The sequence below is a fragment of the Eublepharis macularius genome, chromosome 4 (assembly GCF_028583425.1).
Source record: "Eublepharis macularius isolate TG4126 chromosome 4, MPM_Emac_v1.0, whole genome shotgun sequence".
In the NCBI taxonomy this organism is placed as follows: Eukaryota; Metazoa; Chordata; class Lepidosauria; order Squamata; family Eublepharidae; genus Eublepharis; species Eublepharis macularius.
Window position 1 is genome coordinate 24,380,437 of NC_072793.1, and position 19,772 is coordinate 24,400,208.

The following is a 19,772-nucleotide window of genomic DNA, read 5'->3' on the forward strand; positions in this document are numbered from 1 at the left end:
ATCCATTATAGCCCAAAGATTTTTTAAATCATGAAATAAGGATTAATTTTTAGTTATGTAGGATGAGACCGTACATTCAGGCAATGCTTAAAAATTTTGTAAATGAGTTCCATTAATTCATTCGCTAGGGCCACAATGTCATGCTCTCCCAGAGTTTTCTGTAAGATTATTTTGCATAATTTTTCTATTTAGAAGAAACTGTCACAGATGATTTCTGCAAACAAAACGCTCTCGCCTCCCCCATCTTGTTGCAGACCCCAAAATGCTGCTCCTGGTAGACAGGCTACTAGAGAGCAATCTGCAAAAATCACTGTCCCCCACTTCTGTGGGCAGAAACACCCGTGGGATCCAGCCCAGTGTTATACAGGGCACCTTCCTGACCTCTGGCAAGGATAAAAAGTTTGTAAAAGGCTTCATATTTTAGTCAATCTGCTCAATAACTTCACTTTATAATTCTTTCACATACACAGTATGGCACCAGCAGCTAGTAAATGGGGGGCTCTGAATGGACTGAAGGGCCGAAAATAAGGCAATATGAATGACATAGATTAAAATCTAGCAGGAGATAACCAGAGCATGAACAGAGGTTTCAGTGATAGATACAAGCAGGATGATCCTAGAGATGCTGAAAGAATGAAGATTAAGAGTCACGGGAAACCTCTGCAAGTAGAGCAGAATGGGCAAAAAACCAGATTGAAAAGGATCAGAATAAAGCCGGGGTAAGTTGCAAAGGCAGAACATATGAGCAGATACTTTGGGGTTGAGGGAAACAGGACAGCAGGGAGAGTCCTAGGCTCAAGATGCTCCACATAATATATCACATACTAGTGCTCTGCAATTTCCATAAGAATTTATATAACTGTTTCGAACAGAGAGGCAGGCTTAAAAAACAAGTTTTCTTCAAAATGGATTGCAGAAGATCGCACATGCTTGGCAAATGCATACTATGGGCATGAATATGTACTGAGATCAGGTTTTTATTTATTTCAAAACTGGCATAATCTATTAAATTTCAAATTGGCATTATCTAAGAAATGCACCTTCTTGCTTTATGCATACATCAAGGGCCGTACATCCGGGTCCTTGTGTGCGCGCAGTGCGCTTGCGCTCCCGGCACTGCATGATGACGTCACTTTCGTGACGTCATCACACAGGGCGGAGTGTGCTGCCTGTGTGGCAAGCCAGGTGCCCCGACGTGCCACTGAGTTGGCGGAGGCAGCGCGGGGGGCTGGGGAGCCGCCCGCGCCATCCGCCTGCCCTGCAGGACAGGGGGTGGCTGTGGGGCAGGCGAATGGTGTGGGCGGCCTCCCAGCCCCCCACGCTGCCTTTTGCCTGCCCTGCAGGACAGGGGGAGTGCGGCAAGCAGGCCACCCCTTGTCCTGCGGGGCAGGCAAAAGGCAGCGCGGGGGAGTGGGAGGCTGCCCGTGCTGCCACCTGCGTGCTCCTGGTGGTTGGCAGCTGCACCTGGCGCCCCCTCCTTGGTGGCGCCAGGGGCAGACTACCCCTCCTGCCCCCCCTCGATCCGGCCCTGCATACATCATTCTAGGAGCAGATGAGCAGACTAGCCTGGAGACACAACAAAATTGGGTCAGGCAGTACAAGAGTGGGGAGATTAAAGGTAATGAGACTTCACTTACACTAAAATGCTTTTCAGAACCATTTATGTGTACCTTTGAGAGCTACATATTTAGGAATGGATGGTGTCTTACATAGTATAATTCTGTTCTGCAATCCCATCAAGTACAATCCAAGTATTTATTTTAGCTAATTCCAATAGACTTGAAAAAGGCCTCAACACAAGAGCTGCAGGGAATTTTTCACCCATAAACGGTTTCAGGGTAAAAGGACAGCCGGATCTGAGTCCAGGGGCACCTTAGAGACCAACAAGACTTTCAGAGTGTAAGTTTTCGACAGTCAGAGTTCCTTTCTTTAGACACGAAATGAAGAGAGCTCTGATTCCTGAGAGCACTGGACTCAAATCCTGCTGTTCTATTGCAGACCAACATGGCTACCCACCTAAACTATCCTCAGGGTAAAAGGAGAGTCTGGGGGGGGGGCGAAGTTTCATGAACTCCTCCCCACATACTGCTGCTTTCTTCTTCTCCTCCCCTTTCCTAGGGTTCCAGCTGCCTGCCACTGGGGGCAATCTCCTGGAGGTTTCCCTGTTGCCCATTGATTGCTGGCAATCAGCAGGAGGTGGGAAACCTCTGGAAGATTGCCCACCACTGGCGGGCAACCCAGGAAAGTGTGCACCAGGCATGCTTCCAGTGGAGCACTATGACATCTGGCCAAATGGGCCAGAATAAGCCCCGCACAAAGTGTGGGAGCATGCCCATGGTCAGCGTGATGAAGTCACTTCCCGGAGATGACATCATCATGCCTTTTTGGAAGTGTGCACGCACAAAGCATGCACACAAGGAGATCAAAACAGGTAAGTCCCAAGCCCCCCCCCTTGCCAGGAGGGTATAGGGACCTGAGAACCCTACACTTACCCACCCCCTTTTGCATGCAGCTGGCCTTTTATAGGTTCTCCAATTTCCAATCCTGGTCATTCCCAGCCAGCCAGTGACAATACAGGCTGTATGATGACATCATGCCAACCAACAACCAATTTCAAATCAGAGGGAGAGGAGGAAGAACCTACTCTGTACAGGCTTCCCGAAAATGCTACACAACCAGGGCTTTTTTTCAGCTGGAAAGCAGTGGAACGGAGTTCTGGAACCTCTTGAAAATGGTCACATGGCTGGTGGCCCTGCCCCCTGATCTCCAGACAGAGGGGAGTTTAGATTGCCCTCTACGCCGCTCAGCGGTGCAGAGGGCAATCTCAACTCCCCTCTGTCTGGAGAACAGGGGGCAGGGCCACCAGCCATGTGACCATTTTCTCCAAGGGCAACCCACTGAATTCCACCACCTCTTTCCCCAGAAAAAAAGCCCTGTACACAACTAAGCAGACTTGGTGATGACATCCCAAAGCCAAATCAGAGTGAGGAAATACTTCTTGGTTTCACTCTAAATGGCTGAACACATTTTTCCAATTTATCAGTACTTCCCCAAAATGACTGAAACAGGGTAATTTTTTAAAAAAGAAACATCCCTTCCCTCCATTCCTGTCCAGCACTCATCAAGAAGTGTCTGGCAGTCATAAAGCAGAAAACAATAAAAGCAATACTCTCTTGCACTCTCCATTTGCTGTTGGAAATGGATATAAGATTACATCTTTTTAAAAAATGGATACTGCAGAGGCAGTACTTTATTTCTGAGTACAGAAGGAAACACTAGAAATCAATCAGGCTTTGCTAGATGTAAAAGTAAAGCAAACTTTTCAGTTGATATCTACTAACTTCAATTCCTATTTGATAAGAACAAAAGTAGCTTTCAAAACCAGAGGGGCACACACACAGAAAAGACAAGTGGAGGTGAGACAGGCAGGCAGGCAGGCGGGCAGGCAGGCAAACATCAGACCTCCCACCCAAGGCAGGAATGGATAAATTAATGGAGATTTTGCCTTAAAATTCAAAGATACCGTAAGTCAAATAGCAGACAGTGGTATTATTAAAAGGCAGCAGTGGATGAAACGAACGCTTCCTTTGCATCTGTAATTGGGTTTTGCCACCACAGGGCATCTACTAATCCTATCAAGCAGCACCAGACACAGTCTGGAAGGAAAATGCTTCACCAAAGATTAAAAATCTGCAGCTCAGGCATGTTGCAAAATGGTCAATATTTCTCTTTTGTGAAGTGGTTTTCTTCCTCTCTACCCTCTGGAATCTGCTTCTGTCAGGTCTTTCCCAAGAGAGCAGAGATTCTCAAGGGAGTGAAGTTTTTAAAAAGTCAATAAAAGGCCATTTACAGACAGACTCTTTTCCTATGGCTAGCACAACCTGGCATAAATGCCTGCCACTTTAGGCACACAAATTCACCTTTCCTCCAGAAAGAGCAACACAAGAAGAAAGAAAAACCTAGCAAGTCTGTTTCTCTCTCTCTCTCTTCTTTAGCTTCAATATGCTTAGGATCCTTCAGGGCCTGAAACATCCACACACTTTGCCAGACTTAATTAATCACATAATGATTCAAATCTGATGAAACAGTATGAACTGGATTCCCCTACTGCATCCTCACCTCCGTGCTACCTTTTGCACTGGCCGAGTCACTTCTCTCCATGAGTAGGTAGGTATCTTAATACTTTTGCAAAATTAATTATGAGAGCAGCCCTCTGGTGTAAAGCCATTCAACAGACCTGATGCCAGATAAGAAACCTGCCTGTTCCCATTTGTCAGAGATAAATAGCTCATCTATCACCCCCTCCCCCAACATGATCACCCAGGCTTCAGAGATTCTACAAAATGAAGATTCAGTCTCGCAGAGATTGATGGTATTGTCAGGCATGATACAAGACAGTGGATCTAAATGGGAATGAGAGTCCTTTCCCATTATAAGGGAAAAAAATGGATGCCCTTGGATAGGTTTAAAAAAAAATACAAACCCAGTTCTCTTAGCAGGAGAAGCCTGTGCCTATCTCCAACTTCCCCCCCCCCCAACAAAGTGGCTAAAGGTTCTCAGAAACTTGTAGAAAATTAGGTGAGCTTTTTGTCAGAATTATGATGATTTATTATTGGGAAACTGCTTAGATTCCTAGCATAGGTGTGTGGTTTTCCAGGGTATGTGATACTGCAGTAATGATGAAAATGCTGGTTTTGGTAGTACAGGGAAATGTAGATTAATTACAGGGTAGATTACAGTCATTTAATAGATATTAAATATAAGGACAAATAACCGATGCATCCATTTTTCAAAACTAAGATCGCATTACTTTTTCTAGATGTTGACTGCATATATTTTGCATGTAAATTACCTGTTTCTCATATTTACTTGGCATACCTGTGTTTCTTGACTTGAAAAAGTAGTAACATCAGAGAAAGAGAAACCACTAGATAGCCTGACATTTTAAGAACAGCTTTGCATTCTTGCCTGCTGAGAATTGTCCCCTGATCCTGGACATGACTAGAGATGGGCACGAACTGAAATACGATCCAAAATTAAGCATGAACCAGGCCGGTTCGTGGTTCGCGAACCACGGTTCATCAGATCCCATTTCTGACGAACCGCCACGAACCTTTAGGCTGGTTAATTTGTTTTTTGGTTCGTCACTGCAGACAGCCTGGTGCCAATCAATCAGTTTCCTAGGCAATAGGGGATGGACTTCCTGCAGACCTTTTGCTGACCTGAAAGTGAACTTCTGCTGGCCCAGAAGTGATGGATTTCTGACCTCCATGTGACGTTTTCACGAACCAAATGAAATGGTTCGTGAACCAGGGCAGGTTTGTGAAAGTTCGTGGTTCGTGAAATTTGACAAACCACGAACCATATGGTTCGGGGGTTTTTTGGTTCGTGCCCATCTCTAGACATGACACGGGACATCATTCAGTTTCCTGGTCCCCAGGTTCTTCTCCTAAAATGGTACAGTTTAAAGAACTATCTATTTAATACAAACAAAGTGATATACAGAGATACATGTCTTAGGTGAAGGGCTGTGGCTTAGAGGTAAAACACGCACTTTATGTCTAGTACCTCCACTTAAACAATCTCAGGAAACAGGAAAGACCCTCCTCTGTTTGAGATCCTGCAGATCTGTTGCTAGTCAGAGTAGGCAATGCTGAGCTAGACAGACAGACCTTATGTATAGGGTAGTTAACAAGGGTCTTATTTTAGCACTGAGAATGGGTAGTTTGGTGCCATAAGTGGTAGAATAGGAAAAATTAGCAGCAGGGATTAGCTCGATAAAGGGGAAGAAACTCAGCAAAATTGTGCCTGTGTCTCTTTCTAGCTCTTTTCTCAGTCAAATGGGCCAGAACATTTAAAAACAAATCAAATAGGAATAGCTATGTCAAGAAATCCTCAGATCGGTTAGTGCTGGGGATTATTGCCAGGATCGCCTCTGGGAAGCCATCCGTCATCCAGGATTTGATCCTGAAGGATGAAGTTGACCTGGCTAGATGAAACTGCAGGAATTGATTGCTCACAACTTTGTCCTCCAGGTTCTCAGTGGGATATTAGCTTAGACTCAACTGCCTTTGAGAGGGAATACCTGAAGTCTACCTGACTATTTTTATTCTCTCTATTTTGTCAGCTCCAGTTCATAGGGTATTTACCTAGCATTTGGGATATAACACAGAGTGATTCCACATACGTTGGATAATGCACTTCCAATCCTCTTTACAGATCATTTGGAACGGATTTTTTTTTTGTGCAGAACAAAAAATCCACCTCAAACGATAAAGTGCATTGAAAGTGCATTATCCAACATGTGTGGAATCAGCCACAGACTGTGGATTTTGTTAGTATACTTCCTGCCCCCCATTGCCTATATTTTTATACCTGAGCTACAAGACTGATTCTGAACTGGAGACTGAAGTGTCTATGGTTTTAAAGTCCTTGTAGATTTCAGCATCCATGCAGAGAATCATCCTCATAGCTGCTATGACAACTATGGCGCTGTCACAGACTATTTTAGCCTCTATACATATAGCAGGCCACATGCTCTCTTTTTTTTACAGTTGGCAAAAATCAGCATAGTTCAGGAATAGAGAAAAACAGTTTATCATCATCCATTAGATGGTGCACTTTAGGCTTACAAAAATTTGAAATATCTGCAGTGATGGGGGATCCATTAAGATGGTCAGCCTCAGAGACTGGATCCAGATGGATTCCTGTTGGGGAATTTCAGAACACTTCTGACAATGTTCTGATCAATTTCTGGAACCCTGAGATAACCAAATAGTGGACATGATCACTCCTAGATGTCCTACAACAGCCCACCATGCTCCTTGGTTTATTGAAGAACCAAGGTAATGGAGTGGTCTGGCAAAGTGCAAATGAAGGAGGACCAAAGGGCAGTAAAGGGCAAACTCTGGACATATGTTATGACAATGGTGAGCGGCACGGTGGGCAATCTAAACTCCCCTCTGTCTGGAGATCAAGGGGCGGGGCCACCAGTCATGTGACCATTTTCAAGAGGTTCTGGAACTCCATTCCACCGCATTCCAGCTGAAAAAAAGCCCTGGTTTTAGAAGGAAGTTTTTGTGAGAGCTCTCCTTAAGAAAACCATCTTGGACCCAGCAGACTATCAGTCAGTTGCTAAATATACCCTTTTGGTGCAAAGGTGCTCAAGTGAGTGGTGGCTCGATGGTGGAATGCAACTTTGTGTTCCCTAAAGGGCTTTTATTTGTGTGACCCTAATAATGTGATAGAGAGGTGATTAGAAACTCCTTTCCCACAGCTATTTTGACTGGACAGATACCACATAAATGGAACAGTACCACCACCAAAGACTTATTTACAGAAAATAAATTATAGAAACAGTTAAGGGTTTTGTGAGTAATAAACAGTAAGAACAAAGGTACAACTGGCTCACTATTCTGCTCCCTGGAGGTTATGCTTTTTCCACACTGGGAGTTAACTGGTTGAATCGGACCCTAAATTAACAAATGCTGAGTGGAGAAATGGATGCTTCCCCCCCAGGCATGGCACCTCAGCATGTAAGATCCCTTTGTAACCCCTTTACTACAGCTGACAGGCTTCTACTCAAGTACTAGGCCACTCTTTCAAACTTTCAGAGGACCTGGCCTCAGCACCAATATCAGAAATGTTAAGATTTTGGATGGGCCCTTTACAGGTGCTTGTTTAATTCCTGAAACAAGTTTCCTACCCCTGTCCCCCAAATCCTAACTAAAAAAGCCCAAAGGAAAATGCCTAACTCAGCTTATGCTCTTATCCAGAGCTGTGAGATCCCTATCCAAAGGGAAATGCATCAAACCTTCCTTTTGAAATTGAAGTGGCTCCCCCCCTTCCCATCCAGTGGAGCTCCTGGGACTGTGACTGGCTGGCCACTCTCTGGGGTTTGGTTGCAGGCAGATCCCCCAGGATTGGTTCAGAATCCTGGAGACAAGCAGAACTTTGGGGCTGATTGCCACAAAGCCCTTAGGATAGAAGGTCATAAAAAGTAACCATTAAAAAGATGTTGGTTGGTAGAGGAGCTGGTCTACTCTGGATGGGGCTGTATTAAGGAGCAAGTGAACCATTTGGGCTTGCTGTTAGATCCAGGGCTTCAGATGGTCACAGGGGCTTCAGATGGTCACATCTCCCCAGCTTCAATGAGTATCAGGTATAGACTTTCCTCAAGAAGTCTGGTTTGGCCATGGTTATCCATCCATTAATTACATCCAGCTTCTACTACTATAATACACACTATCTGAAGCTGTCTTTGAAGTCTGTTTGGAAATTTCAGCTGGTTCAAAACGTGGCAGCAAAGCTACTGACAGGTGCACGTTATCTTGCCGGTCTTAAAAGCTTCTGGTTTGCTTCTGAACACAATCCCTCTAAGCTCCACACAACCTGGTATCTGATTACTTGAAATAGTTTTTTGCCCATATGAACCAGAACCAGAATATTTATTGCATGCTGCCAAAGGACATCACAGTCAAGCAAACAAAACATATAAGCAAAACATGAACACCAAATGATAAAACGATGATGTTAAAAACACATAAGGATACATTAAAACACATGATCATCTTCGTTATACATAATTACAGGCATCTCAACCATTAAGCACAGTTCGAGCCCTGATTTTCTTAGCTCCCAGGACAAACTGTGCTACTCTATAAGAGATACGTTGATCCAGGTCGGAAATATAGTATGGAAGGTCTTCAAGGATTGAAGCTCCACAAATACAGAAATAGGCATCAAATGGTATTTGTGTGTAATGACCATCTAGAATGGCTGAGGGCATGGTTTGAAACCTCTGAGAAGTTAAAGCCATTCTAAGACTAGAAAAGGTAATTTTGGGCAAATAAGAGGCTCTGCCATGGTCCATCTTGAACTATTTGAGCCAGGGAGAAAATCTGGAAAATGGGTGCACTTACCTGTAACGGTTGTTCATTGAGTGGTCTTCTGTGCAGGCATCCATTAGGGCTACACACACACAGGCCAGCCATGGAGAACATTTCCAGAGCTTTCTAGAAGACTAGGAACACCCCTCCACCCTTTGGTGCTTTCCCACCAAAAACATCACATGACCAGGAGGAGGCGTGCTAGTCCCTCAGTTATCTCCATGCTGCCACCAGAGACCTCCCAGAAACCAAGGTTCTAGAGAGTTCACAGCAGGGCAGGAGGGAGGGATGTATGCCTGCACAGAAGACCACTCGATGAATCACACTTACAGGTAAGTGCAATCCTGTTTTCATCTTCATCGCTTCTGTGCAGTCCCACATTGGGAGAGTAGCAAGCTCACTTACTGAAGAGGTGGGTGTGAAGCTCTCAGAGTAAGAGACTAAGGAACAGCTTCCCAACAGATGCTTCGTGTCTTGCTGACATTAACCCAGAGGTGCTTATAAAGAAGCTGGGAGCTCTCTAAAAGTGTCCCTGCCAAAGTACAAGCAGGAATGCAGCAAGTAAAAAACACGGTGGGGAGAGCCATGCTAGGTAAAGGGCATCGAACAGTCATGCACTCAAGAGAGAGTGTGATAGCCTCTACCAAGCCACAAAGGAAGAGCTGTGTGAGGATACTGCCAGCCTGAAAGACCAATACAACCAATAGTGTTGTGAAACACGAGGGCTGGAAGCCAACCCATGATAGAGAATCTTACTCTATGAATGGGAAGGACATAGGTTAGAAATCCATAGTGTCCTCATTCCACAGGTAGAAGTGCAGTACACTAAAAATGAAGTAGAAGGGAAGTGCAAGAAATTGACAATGGGTTACACCTCTACTTTAGATGTCTTTGGAGACTCTTATCAACTTAGAAGTGCAAGATACGGTAGCCAAGGAGCAGAAACTGCCGCTCAGGGGGAAAAAAAAACCCTGAGACTACTGCTATACTGCAGGAAAAGGAGTTGACCAAAATTGCCAAAGCCATCAGCGGGAGTGAAAACCTAGCAGATCCACAACAGAATAATGAAAACAGTGAAGCGGGTGTGATAGGGCCAAAGAAAGGACAGACAGATTGCCATCGATGATCCTTGTGCGAGGGTATTCCCCAATGATGGGGGTCCTTGGCAGCAAAGGAGCAAACAATAGGGCAGGCCGTGGACCGTCACAGTGTGTCACAAGGCCAAACAACCCATGCCTCCAATCAGAGTATCTAGGAGATGGTGCAAGTTAGTTGAGGAAGCATTATTGCAATGCACTGCAATGACATGGAGCATTTTCAGTATTAAAAAAGGCAAAGAAAGGTATGTTGTAGTACTCTTGGTGAAAGTAATAGTAGTATGACAAAGTCATTTTGCAGATAACCAGGAGCGACCTGGAGACACAGCCTCACAGAAGGCCCCCACACCACAGGGGAAGCCCCTGATAGCCTTGGAGAAGAGCCATGGTGAAGAGGCTCTGATGGGCCAAACCTCTGGACTCAGCCCTCGGTACTCAAGGGTGCCAGGGAAAGCTATCAGACTGGCATGAAGCCACAGCCTTGGAGAAGAGCCGTTGTAGGGAGGCACTGACAGGCCCACACCTCTGGACTTAGCCCTTGGTATTCAAGGGAGCCAGGGAGGGAGCAGGTGTTATGCACAACTTGCGCCTTAGGTGTCCCTCTCGCCAATCACAATAAGAGACACACACACCACGGAGTCCTGTAGAATGAAGCAATATATCATTGTTTAATTTAAACAATGGAGGAGCCCTTTTACACAGGAGTAGGTGGTCTCCTTGTGTCCAAAGCTCATCAAAGCGACAATAGAAGTGCAAAGCCATTTATACCCTCAGGTTAATTATAATAATATCACAATATTCTAATATTTGTTATCTTATTGGCTCGCAGTCTTTGACACAGGTGTCTAGGGTTAATTTGATTGGAAGAGCAAGTTTAGGTCAGCTACTTAATTGGGGGAATTCCAAGATTTGCAGCTCCTTATCTTGTCCTTGTGCTTGTTCACCTTGGAAGGACACCCTCTGCCTCCTCCTGCCCACCTCCCTTTTGCTAATGTTACCTTTGATGGCGCCATGAAGTCTCATCTTGGCAGCCGTGGGGGGGGGGGGGTCAGATAACAGGTCCGTGGACAGAAAGGAATGTTCCCCCACTTATCTGTCCTCTCTCCCCTTTTTGCAGCCTTGAGAGAGATAATGCCACAGGTGGCTGACCTAGCTTGCTACATTACTCAGTTTCTTCAAAAAGCATTTGTGTGACATTTCCACAGGTGCCTCTCTACAACCAATACATTGTTTAGCCCTCAGTTCTTACAGAGTTTTAACATGTTCTAACATACATTCTTCTTTGATCTTCTTATTTCAAGTGTCATATTCTTGCAGGTTGCATTACAAATACTACAATGGCTCCTGAGCATAGAAAAGGTGCAAGGCATATAATACTGAAATGGTATATATAATACTGAAAGGCACAGAAATGGTATATAAAATCCCTTTCTTCAAATCCATATTCCTCACAGGTGCCTGTAATTATGCTGGCATTTTCCAGCATCTTGAAGAAGCCTCTCTTGAGCCATAACAATGAATGGCTTTCCATTCATTGATGCCAAATTGATGCCCTTTATTTGTTCAAGCTTCTCATTAATGAGTTCTGTCTCTCTTTCGTTGCTGTTTTTTAGCTTTCAACTTTTGGTCTAGCCTTCTAATATTAATAGTAGCAGATGCTTTTTAGACATATTGACTCCCGTCGAGTTTTTGTCTCCAGTTCTTCCTATAATTGGCCTGCTGTTTTGTGGTTTTAGCTTGTAACTGCTCTTCAGCTGTTATAAAGGCTTTTGTGCTACTTGTTTTTAGTGCTGTTGTATTCTGATGGTTTATTGATTTATGGTTTTACAAGAATTTCTGTACGTTGCCCTAAGAATATTTTTTTTTGAGAAATTGGACAGACACGTTTTAGAAATCATAAAGGAGAGAAAGAGAAGCCTCTGGATGGGGAAGAGAAAAAGATGTTGGCTGCCATGGACCCCTTCCTCTAGGATCCTGGACCTGAGGTTACCAAAGATAATACCTTTGGAGAGTCCTCTGCCCCCTCTAAAAGCCTGTCTAGATCTGTCCTGGGTTTGCACCTATATTTTTGTGGAGTTTAGAAAGGAGGGCTAGGTAGAAAACCTGATGGCGAACCAGTCTGGTGTAGCGGTTAAGAGCGGTGGGGCTCTAATCTGGAGAATTTGGTTTGATTCCCCACTCCTCCGCTTGAAGCCAGCTGGGTGACCTTGGGTCAGTCACAGCTCTTCCAGAGCTCTCTCAGCCCCACCCACCTCACAGGGTGATTGTTGTTGTGGGGATAATAATAGCATACTTTGTAAACTGCTCTGAGTGGGCGTTAAGTTGTCCTGAAGGGCGGTATATAAATTGAATGTTGTTGTTGTTTTTATTATTTGTGGTGGTGGTGGTGGTGGTGGTGGGAGGAGAACAAAGATGAATCCGCTGGATCTGTTTGACTTAGACAAGGCAAAAAGGATGGAGAGCCCCCTGCCTGCCAGCTGACTGAGGAAGGTGAGAATGGAGACTGTGATGAAACAGCCAGGGTCTGGGACTGTATCTTGATGAAATAACAGAACAACAAAAAGAAAGACTCAAAGGCTCCTCGTGCTTGTTTCCATATAGAAACCCAGAGACAAGGCACGCCCCTACCCCCAAAGACATAAAGCAAGAGAACCAGGGCTTTTTTCCAGCTGGAACGCGGTGGAACGGAGTTCCAGAACCTCTTGAAAATGGTTACATGGCTGGTGGCCCCGCCCCCTGATCTCCAGACAGAGGGGAGTTGAGATTGCCCTCCGCGCCGCTGCGGCGTGGAGGGCAATCTTAACTCTCCTCTGTCTGGAGTTCAGGGGGCGGGACCACCAGCCATGTGACCATTTTCTCCAAGGGCAACCTACTGAGTTCCACCACCTCTTTTCCCAGAAAAAAAGTCCTGAAGAGAACTATTGCATGTAAGAGTTCTGCTGATAAACAGATAAAACAGAGGCAAGAGGAGGAGTTAAATTCTGTAGTACCAGCTAATAGCTATAACTTCAGTTTGTTTAGTTGTGGGGGAGGGGCTGTGTTTGGGAGCAATGCGTCTTTATCAGCAAAGGCCTAGCAAACAATCAGGTCCAATTAGTCTTGAATACAGTCCATGTAATTTATTTACCCAAACACCATCTGCCAGAGAGCAAAGCAGTCAGCGAAAGACATGCCCTTAATACACACATAGAGAGCCAGTTTGCTGTCTGAGCACTGTCCACATGTTGCAAGAATCTCAGCTGAGCCAGAAATCTGGCTACCTGTAAAGATGACTCACCTGCAATACAATGGGAAGCTGTTCGGGTGGGTTACGGTTTTCTACTCCCATCGTCAGCCACACCTGGAACGCCGTCAGCTGTTCAGCAAAGAACGGGCTGTGCTGTTGGGGACAGAATAGGTAGAATCATCATCAATAAACCACAATAACAATTGCATGCCCATCTCACTAAGCAGGGATCCCCCAGGATTTACAATGATTCAGTAAGTCCAGCACACTGGGAATAAATATGTTCTAGTTTCTGCCATACTATAATCGCAAAAGTTTATCCAGTTCTTACTTTATGAAATGCTGGAAGTTAACTCATCCGACTGAAAATATCTGTTTAAGGAAGAAATGGAAGGAAAACAGGAGAAACCTATTATTTAAAACATTTGAGAGATTTTCCTGGTTCACCCATTTCTCTGGTTCACCCATTTATAAATCTGACAGGACACAATTTAATTTCTTCCTCTTGGAACGGCTTTCACATATTCAGTGCATGTTTTGACTCTGTCAAATCCAAGGTGAAAATTATTCCACAACAGTGAAATCTCTGTCTCTGTCCTTATATCTCCCTGGCAAATGAGTTTAAAATTCAAACATGCAGAGTTTAGGGTTCTATAGATGCTACTTTTTTTAGAAAGCTCCAATGTTTTTGAAATCCGTCCATAATATCAATTTTCCCTAATACTGTTGAGCATAAAAACCTGAAGAAGCTTCTCCTACGTTTTCTATCATCTTAAGAATGCACGGAAATAGAAGTAAACTTGGGTTGAAGTATCTTGCTACAGGTGCTTTCACCAGCATAGTAACTTGCCTGCCAGGTACTGTCAGTCCCTGGCAGGTAGAACCCTACAAGCCCATTCACAGTGAACACATGTTGGTTCCAGCAGAATCAGCTTTATTAGGATCTATGCAGTTCAGGTCTGTTCTCCATCACGGAACTTGACAGAAGCGACAATTTGAATCGAACAATCTATGTTATAGTTGATTTTCCTGCGCTCCAACTGACAGTTAAGATTTGGGTGGGCAAGCCTGTAAGAGTCCTGTGAGAATCCATTCAGTTATGACTATGCTTTAAGTACACAATACATAATTCCCAGCATCTTGGAAAAGGAGTGAAAACTGGCATCTAGACACACCAAGGTCACTGCTAGCTAAAACTTGCATATTTCTCTAAGATAACAGGAGAGGCCCTTTCTGGGTCCTACGGAAGTAACGTCTGCAGTATGGTTATATGGTTACAGAGGAACCGAGAGTTACACATCAAACCAGTGATAATGCATTATAGGTTCAGCATATTGTGGCACAAGCAAACAGACAACCATGGCATGGGAGTGCACAGACACAGGGCCGGCGCGCCCATGGAGGCCAGGTAGGCGGTGGCCTCGGGCGCGCGGCCACTGGAGGAGTGCTGGGGGCGGAGGCACGCGCAGCAAAGCTGGCATGACTGGGCTGCAGCTACTGCTGCAGCCAGCCCGTTGCTGCCGCCGCCGCCGCCACTCACCTCAGCTGGGCGCAGCCTCCGTGCGCCGCTCGAGCAGCGGCTCGCAGCTTCTGCGCCCAGCTGGGGCGCATGGCGGTGGTGGTGGCATGGAGCTGGCTGGATGGCTGCAGCAGCAGCTGCAGCCAGCCACGGCAGCTCTGCAGCGCGCTCCTCTGCCCCCACACGCCCCAGCCAGTCGCAGAAGCCACGAGCTGCTGCTGGGGCATCGCGCCAAGCAGCCTCCGTGCGGCACCCGCCCCAGCAGCAGCTCGGGGCTTCTGCACAGGGCCGGCGCGCTGCTGCCGCCACACGCCCCAGCCGGGCACAGCCTCTGCGCACCGCCCCAGCAGCGGCTCGCAGCTTGTGCGCCCGGCTGGGGTGCGCGGTGGCGGCGGGTGGCGGCGGAAGGACAGGGCTGGCTGGCTGCAGCAGCAACTGCAGCCAGCCACGCCAGCTCCGCTGCGCGCTCCTCCGCCCCAGCCGAGCGCAGAAGCCGTGAGCTGCTGCTGGGGCGGCGCACAATGCAGCCTCCGCGCGCTGCTCCACCAGCAGCTCGCAGCTTCTGCACTCGGCAGTCCTCCGTGCGCCGCCCAGCCCCGCTGCGGCACGTGATGACGTCTGCGATGACGTCATCACGCAGGCCGTGGCGGGCGCACACATGCACGCCGCCGCGGGTGCCAAAACCTCTGGCACCGGGCCTGCACAGACATGACAGGTACAAAGGTTGCACAAATCATATGTTGTCTAGCAAGGTGGTAGAAAGTGCAAGAGAGGAGTCAGTGGTTATGGTGCTCATTGATAACTTTGGTACTGGGAATAGTAGTTGTATGATCGGCAAAGGGGAAAAAAATCCCAGACCTCTAAAATAGCATTAATAGAGATACTGTCTACTCAGCTCATGTCCCTCCAAAATCAATTAACAACTAAGTCAGAAAGTTTTATTCAGGATGTTTATTCTACAGACCATGTGTCTTCTGCAAAGGCTGTTTCAAAGTTTCTGAGCAAGGTATACCTGCAGCTTTAAACAAACAACACCGGGAATTTTCAGCTGCTTTTCTAATAGATTCTGAGATTGCAACAACAAGAAAAAATATAAAATATGTGAAGACCAGACAGGGAGCCTGTGTGATGTTAATAAAACCCTCAGGAGTGAATTGGTACACCTGTTGGTCTGGATTGCAGGAGACGCACAAGATCCTGGTGTTCTGCCAAAGCTGATATATGAAGCATTCATTACAGTTCTGCCCAAGCCAAGGAAAGACCCATTTTTCTGCTCTAACTACAGGCCAATATCCACCATAAACATTAATGAAAAATCTCTGCAACAACATTTGCGATATGCCTTAAACGTCTGGAACCTATGTTGCTCCATCCAAATCAGGTAGTTTTTGTCCCAAGAAGACAAAGTTCGAATCATTTAAAATACCTTATTGATATTCTTGCTGTTACAAAACTCATGTGGGATCCTTTGCTGGCCCTGTTACTGGATGCAAAGAAGGCATGAGTTGGGAGTTTCCGTATTCTGTGATATAATCCTTGGTCATCTCCTCAGAATTTATTAACTGGGCAAAGTTGCTTTATAAAGAACACGGTTCTAGAGTGGTTGCTAATGGTTTCCATTCAGAGAGTCTTCCTCTTACCTGTGGCACCTGCCAAGACTGCACTCTCTCGCCTCTACTATTTGACGGGGTTCTAGAGCCTTTTGCATTTGCCATCCAGCAATCAACAGACATCAAAGGTATCAAAGCGTGGGTCTTTGAATTCAAGCTCATGTTGTATGCAGATGACGCACTCCACTGTTTCTGCTGTCTGATCCCAATCAATCTTTACTACAATTGATGTACATTATCACTGAATTTGGGGAGATATTAGGATATTGCATTAATAGGAATAAATCGATTATTTTTTCTGGGAGGGCCTGTTTTATCTGATATTCAGAGTCTATAGCCATTTAATGTGGAAGCTGAATCTGTCAGATAACCTGGTCTTACTGTTTCAAGAGAGATATGCTCCTTGGTTCAACTAAATATGAAGCAGATTCTGGAACAACTTTTCAGTTATCTGGCTAAATGCGGCCTCTTTAACTATGTCTGAGAATAAGCCGGCTTAAAATGAATGCTATTCTATGTACCATTGATGTCTGAGAGGGCTTCCAGTACATATTCCCATAGTTTTTTTATTGTTGTTGGGGTTTTTTTGCAAAAATTGATTCCCTGTTTTATAAATGTATTTGGGGTCCTTCGGGCAGGTATAGGATTGCATACAAAAAGCTTCAGCTACCAGCAGAAGTGGGGGGGGGATTGAATCTCTGCAATCTGCACCAATATTACTTAGCCTTAACTTTTCCTCTCTGTAACGTGAAACGTTAGATTCTAGCTCGAGTGGGAAATGGCCCAGCTCTGTTTTCTATATAAGTGGGCAGCCATGTTCTCTACCCACTTAAATCATCTCCAACTGTATTCTCCTGTAACTGAGGCTACTAGGACTGGCCTGGCAAATTGTTGGCACTCAACTGGCCTTCACCCAGTCACACACTAGGGTTTAATTATTTGGAAAAATCCCAAGATTAAGAGAAGGAACAAAGGGTTTTTATTTTTACACACTGGATGTCTAGTAGTTTAGCTATCTCAGGTGGCTGGACCAAATGATAATTTCAAACTGTTCAACACTATGCAAAATTTAATCTCTCAGCCACAGCTAGCTGGCAGGGCATCTAGTGAAACCATTGTCTGACCTCTCTTTTCGTTCTTGAGGGTTTTGCAGCTTCAAAAATCTCCCCACTGCTTCCTCTACTGCAATCCTTAGAAATTCTCCCTAGACATACTACCATTACATACATCTTGTAAAGAAGCCAAACAAAACAATCTAGATTCCACTTGTTCCCAGTGGAACTTAGAATTGAATACCTCAAACCACTTGCCCCAATAGCAAAAGGCACTTAAATCTATCAGATCTGCTCTCCTGGATTTGCATACAAGACTAATTTAACAAAAAACTCTTTTATGAGTACATTGATATCCTGCTAGATTTAGCCACTTAGTGATGCTAAGCACGGTGCTTGTTGATGCTGCCACATGCTTAGAGCCAATTTGGTCCACCTGCTCTGGGAGTGCCCCAAAATTGCACAGTTGTGGCAAGATGTTATATCTCAGATAAATCTTATATTATTTATCAAGCGGTGCCTCACAGATAATAATCTAACTCCAGACTATATACGGCCTTTACAGGCACTTCCAAAACATCGCATGTTATGGATTCAAAGGGCAGCTTTGGTTACAAGAGAATTATTTTGCTGCACTGGAAATCTCGTATTCCCCAACCCCCTTTATGGACGATTAGGTCAATGACATGTTAGATCTTTGTATGATGGAGAGAATTGCATAAAACAGATGGAGAAGCTCCTGAGACCTTCAGCTCCATCTGACAAGACTTCTTGTATCTCTTCGAGCAGTGATGTCTCGCCCTGTTTAGCTAGATCCACAACCTCTCAACCCCACTTGTGCTCTCCTTTAAAAAAATCTCTCTACTCGTACCTGCTTGTGCAGCTCTTATTATCTTCTCTTGTTGATGGGCTATTTTGGGGAAGAGGGTAGGTGAGGGTTACATGGAATGTATTGTTATATTTACTATTCAATGGGAATACAATTTTAAAAATCTTAATGGGAAAAGAAATAAATTCTATCTGTTCCACATGTAGGGTCAGCTGGATAGATGGCCATTAGGGGTATCAAAATGTAAGAAGAGGGTTAAGATTTGTAATGTAAGAAGAGGGTTAAGGATTAAGATTTGTAAGAAGAGGGTTAAGGATTAAGATTTGTAAGAAGAGGGTTAAGGATTAAGATTTGTTAGACACTAGAGAACATTTGGGGATAAAGTAAACCTGAAGAAAAAAACTCCACTTGAACAAAAATAGAACCAGACAGCCAATGCCTAATATGAAAAAAAGTTGGCAAAGCTCTGATTAAATTAATTCCAAAGGGTTAAAAATTGCAGGAGCTAGGGCTTGTTTGGTTCCGTACACCTCATCCCAAAGAGGTGATGGGATAAATGTTCCAGGCTATCAAAACGGGAACAGGTTAGATCTTGACAATGAGTTTGTGAAAGACAATGACTGCACTTTAAGGAGACCAAAGGGGCATGCCAAGGATGTTTAAAAGGGAAGAGATGTTTTAATTGAATTTTATTAAATTTATATTTCACTCTCCCCGCAAGCAAGCCCTTCTCTCTCCCTCTCCCGTTGCCCATCCCTTTTCTTTGGCTGAGTCAAGTGGTGGCCGTCAATGTGGAGACCAGAAACTGCTTGTCCACCTTTGAATGGGTGCAGCTGCATGAGATGGTGGGAAAAGTCAGCAAGCAGGCATTGGTTTGGGACTATATCATCTGCTGCTTGTCCCAAGAAGAGGACCAAATGGATATAAGGTACATACGAGGCTGCTGGATGGTGCTGGAATTTCACCTGTGAAGGGGAAGGGGAGGGGTCACCAGGGCATTGGAGTAGCCCAACAACCCAGTGTGTGGATGACACATCCTGTCAACTGGGGGTGCTTCCACACCTGGGCGATTTTTCATGGTTGTCTAGTTACCGGCATGATTCTATGTGAAATCGCCTTTGCAACAAGATTTCGCACAGCCCAGAGCAATCCATTTTCCCTCCAGTTTTCACTCCTTATGCACACGGAAGCCCTCTTGCTTTGTCCTCACATGATCCTCAGAATTCTCTGACCGCCCTTGTTTTAGAGCAGCATTGGCAATGCTGCATAGAAATAACGCAATACTGTAAGGAAATGGTGTGGAGAGATGCTGGTAAAAGGAGAGGGACTGTGGATTATACTACTGTTTACCTTCTGAGTAGTTTCTGCGTGTTTTAATATGTCATGTTAAATTGCTTATACTTTGTTTCACATTGTCTTTAGCTCTGTCTCATCTTGGGCTTGTATTCAGATTTCTGCAATCCATACTCTAGTGTTTTTCGAATGTTTGATCATATTGTCCTACACTGTGTAATCCACCTTGATTCTCAGTAAGAAAGGTGGACTATAAAT

At 45.0% G+C, this 19,772-nt stretch overlaps 1 protein-coding gene across 3 annotated transcripts in view; it reads right to left on the minus strand.

Moving 5' to 3' along the window:
• Window positions 1-19,772, minus strand: part of RPTOR (regulatory associated protein of MTOR complex 1) — a 525,720-nt gene that overhangs the window by 167,693 nt on the left and 338,255 nt on the right. For all 3 annotated transcript variants that reach the window (XM_054976818.1, XM_054976816.1, XM_054976815.1), the window contains exon 11: window positions 13,263-13,364. In XM_054976818.1, the coding sequence (XP_054832793.1) occupies window positions 13,263-13,364 (102 nt within the window). The remainder of the gene's footprint in view (window positions 1-13,262; window positions 13,365-19,772) is intronic.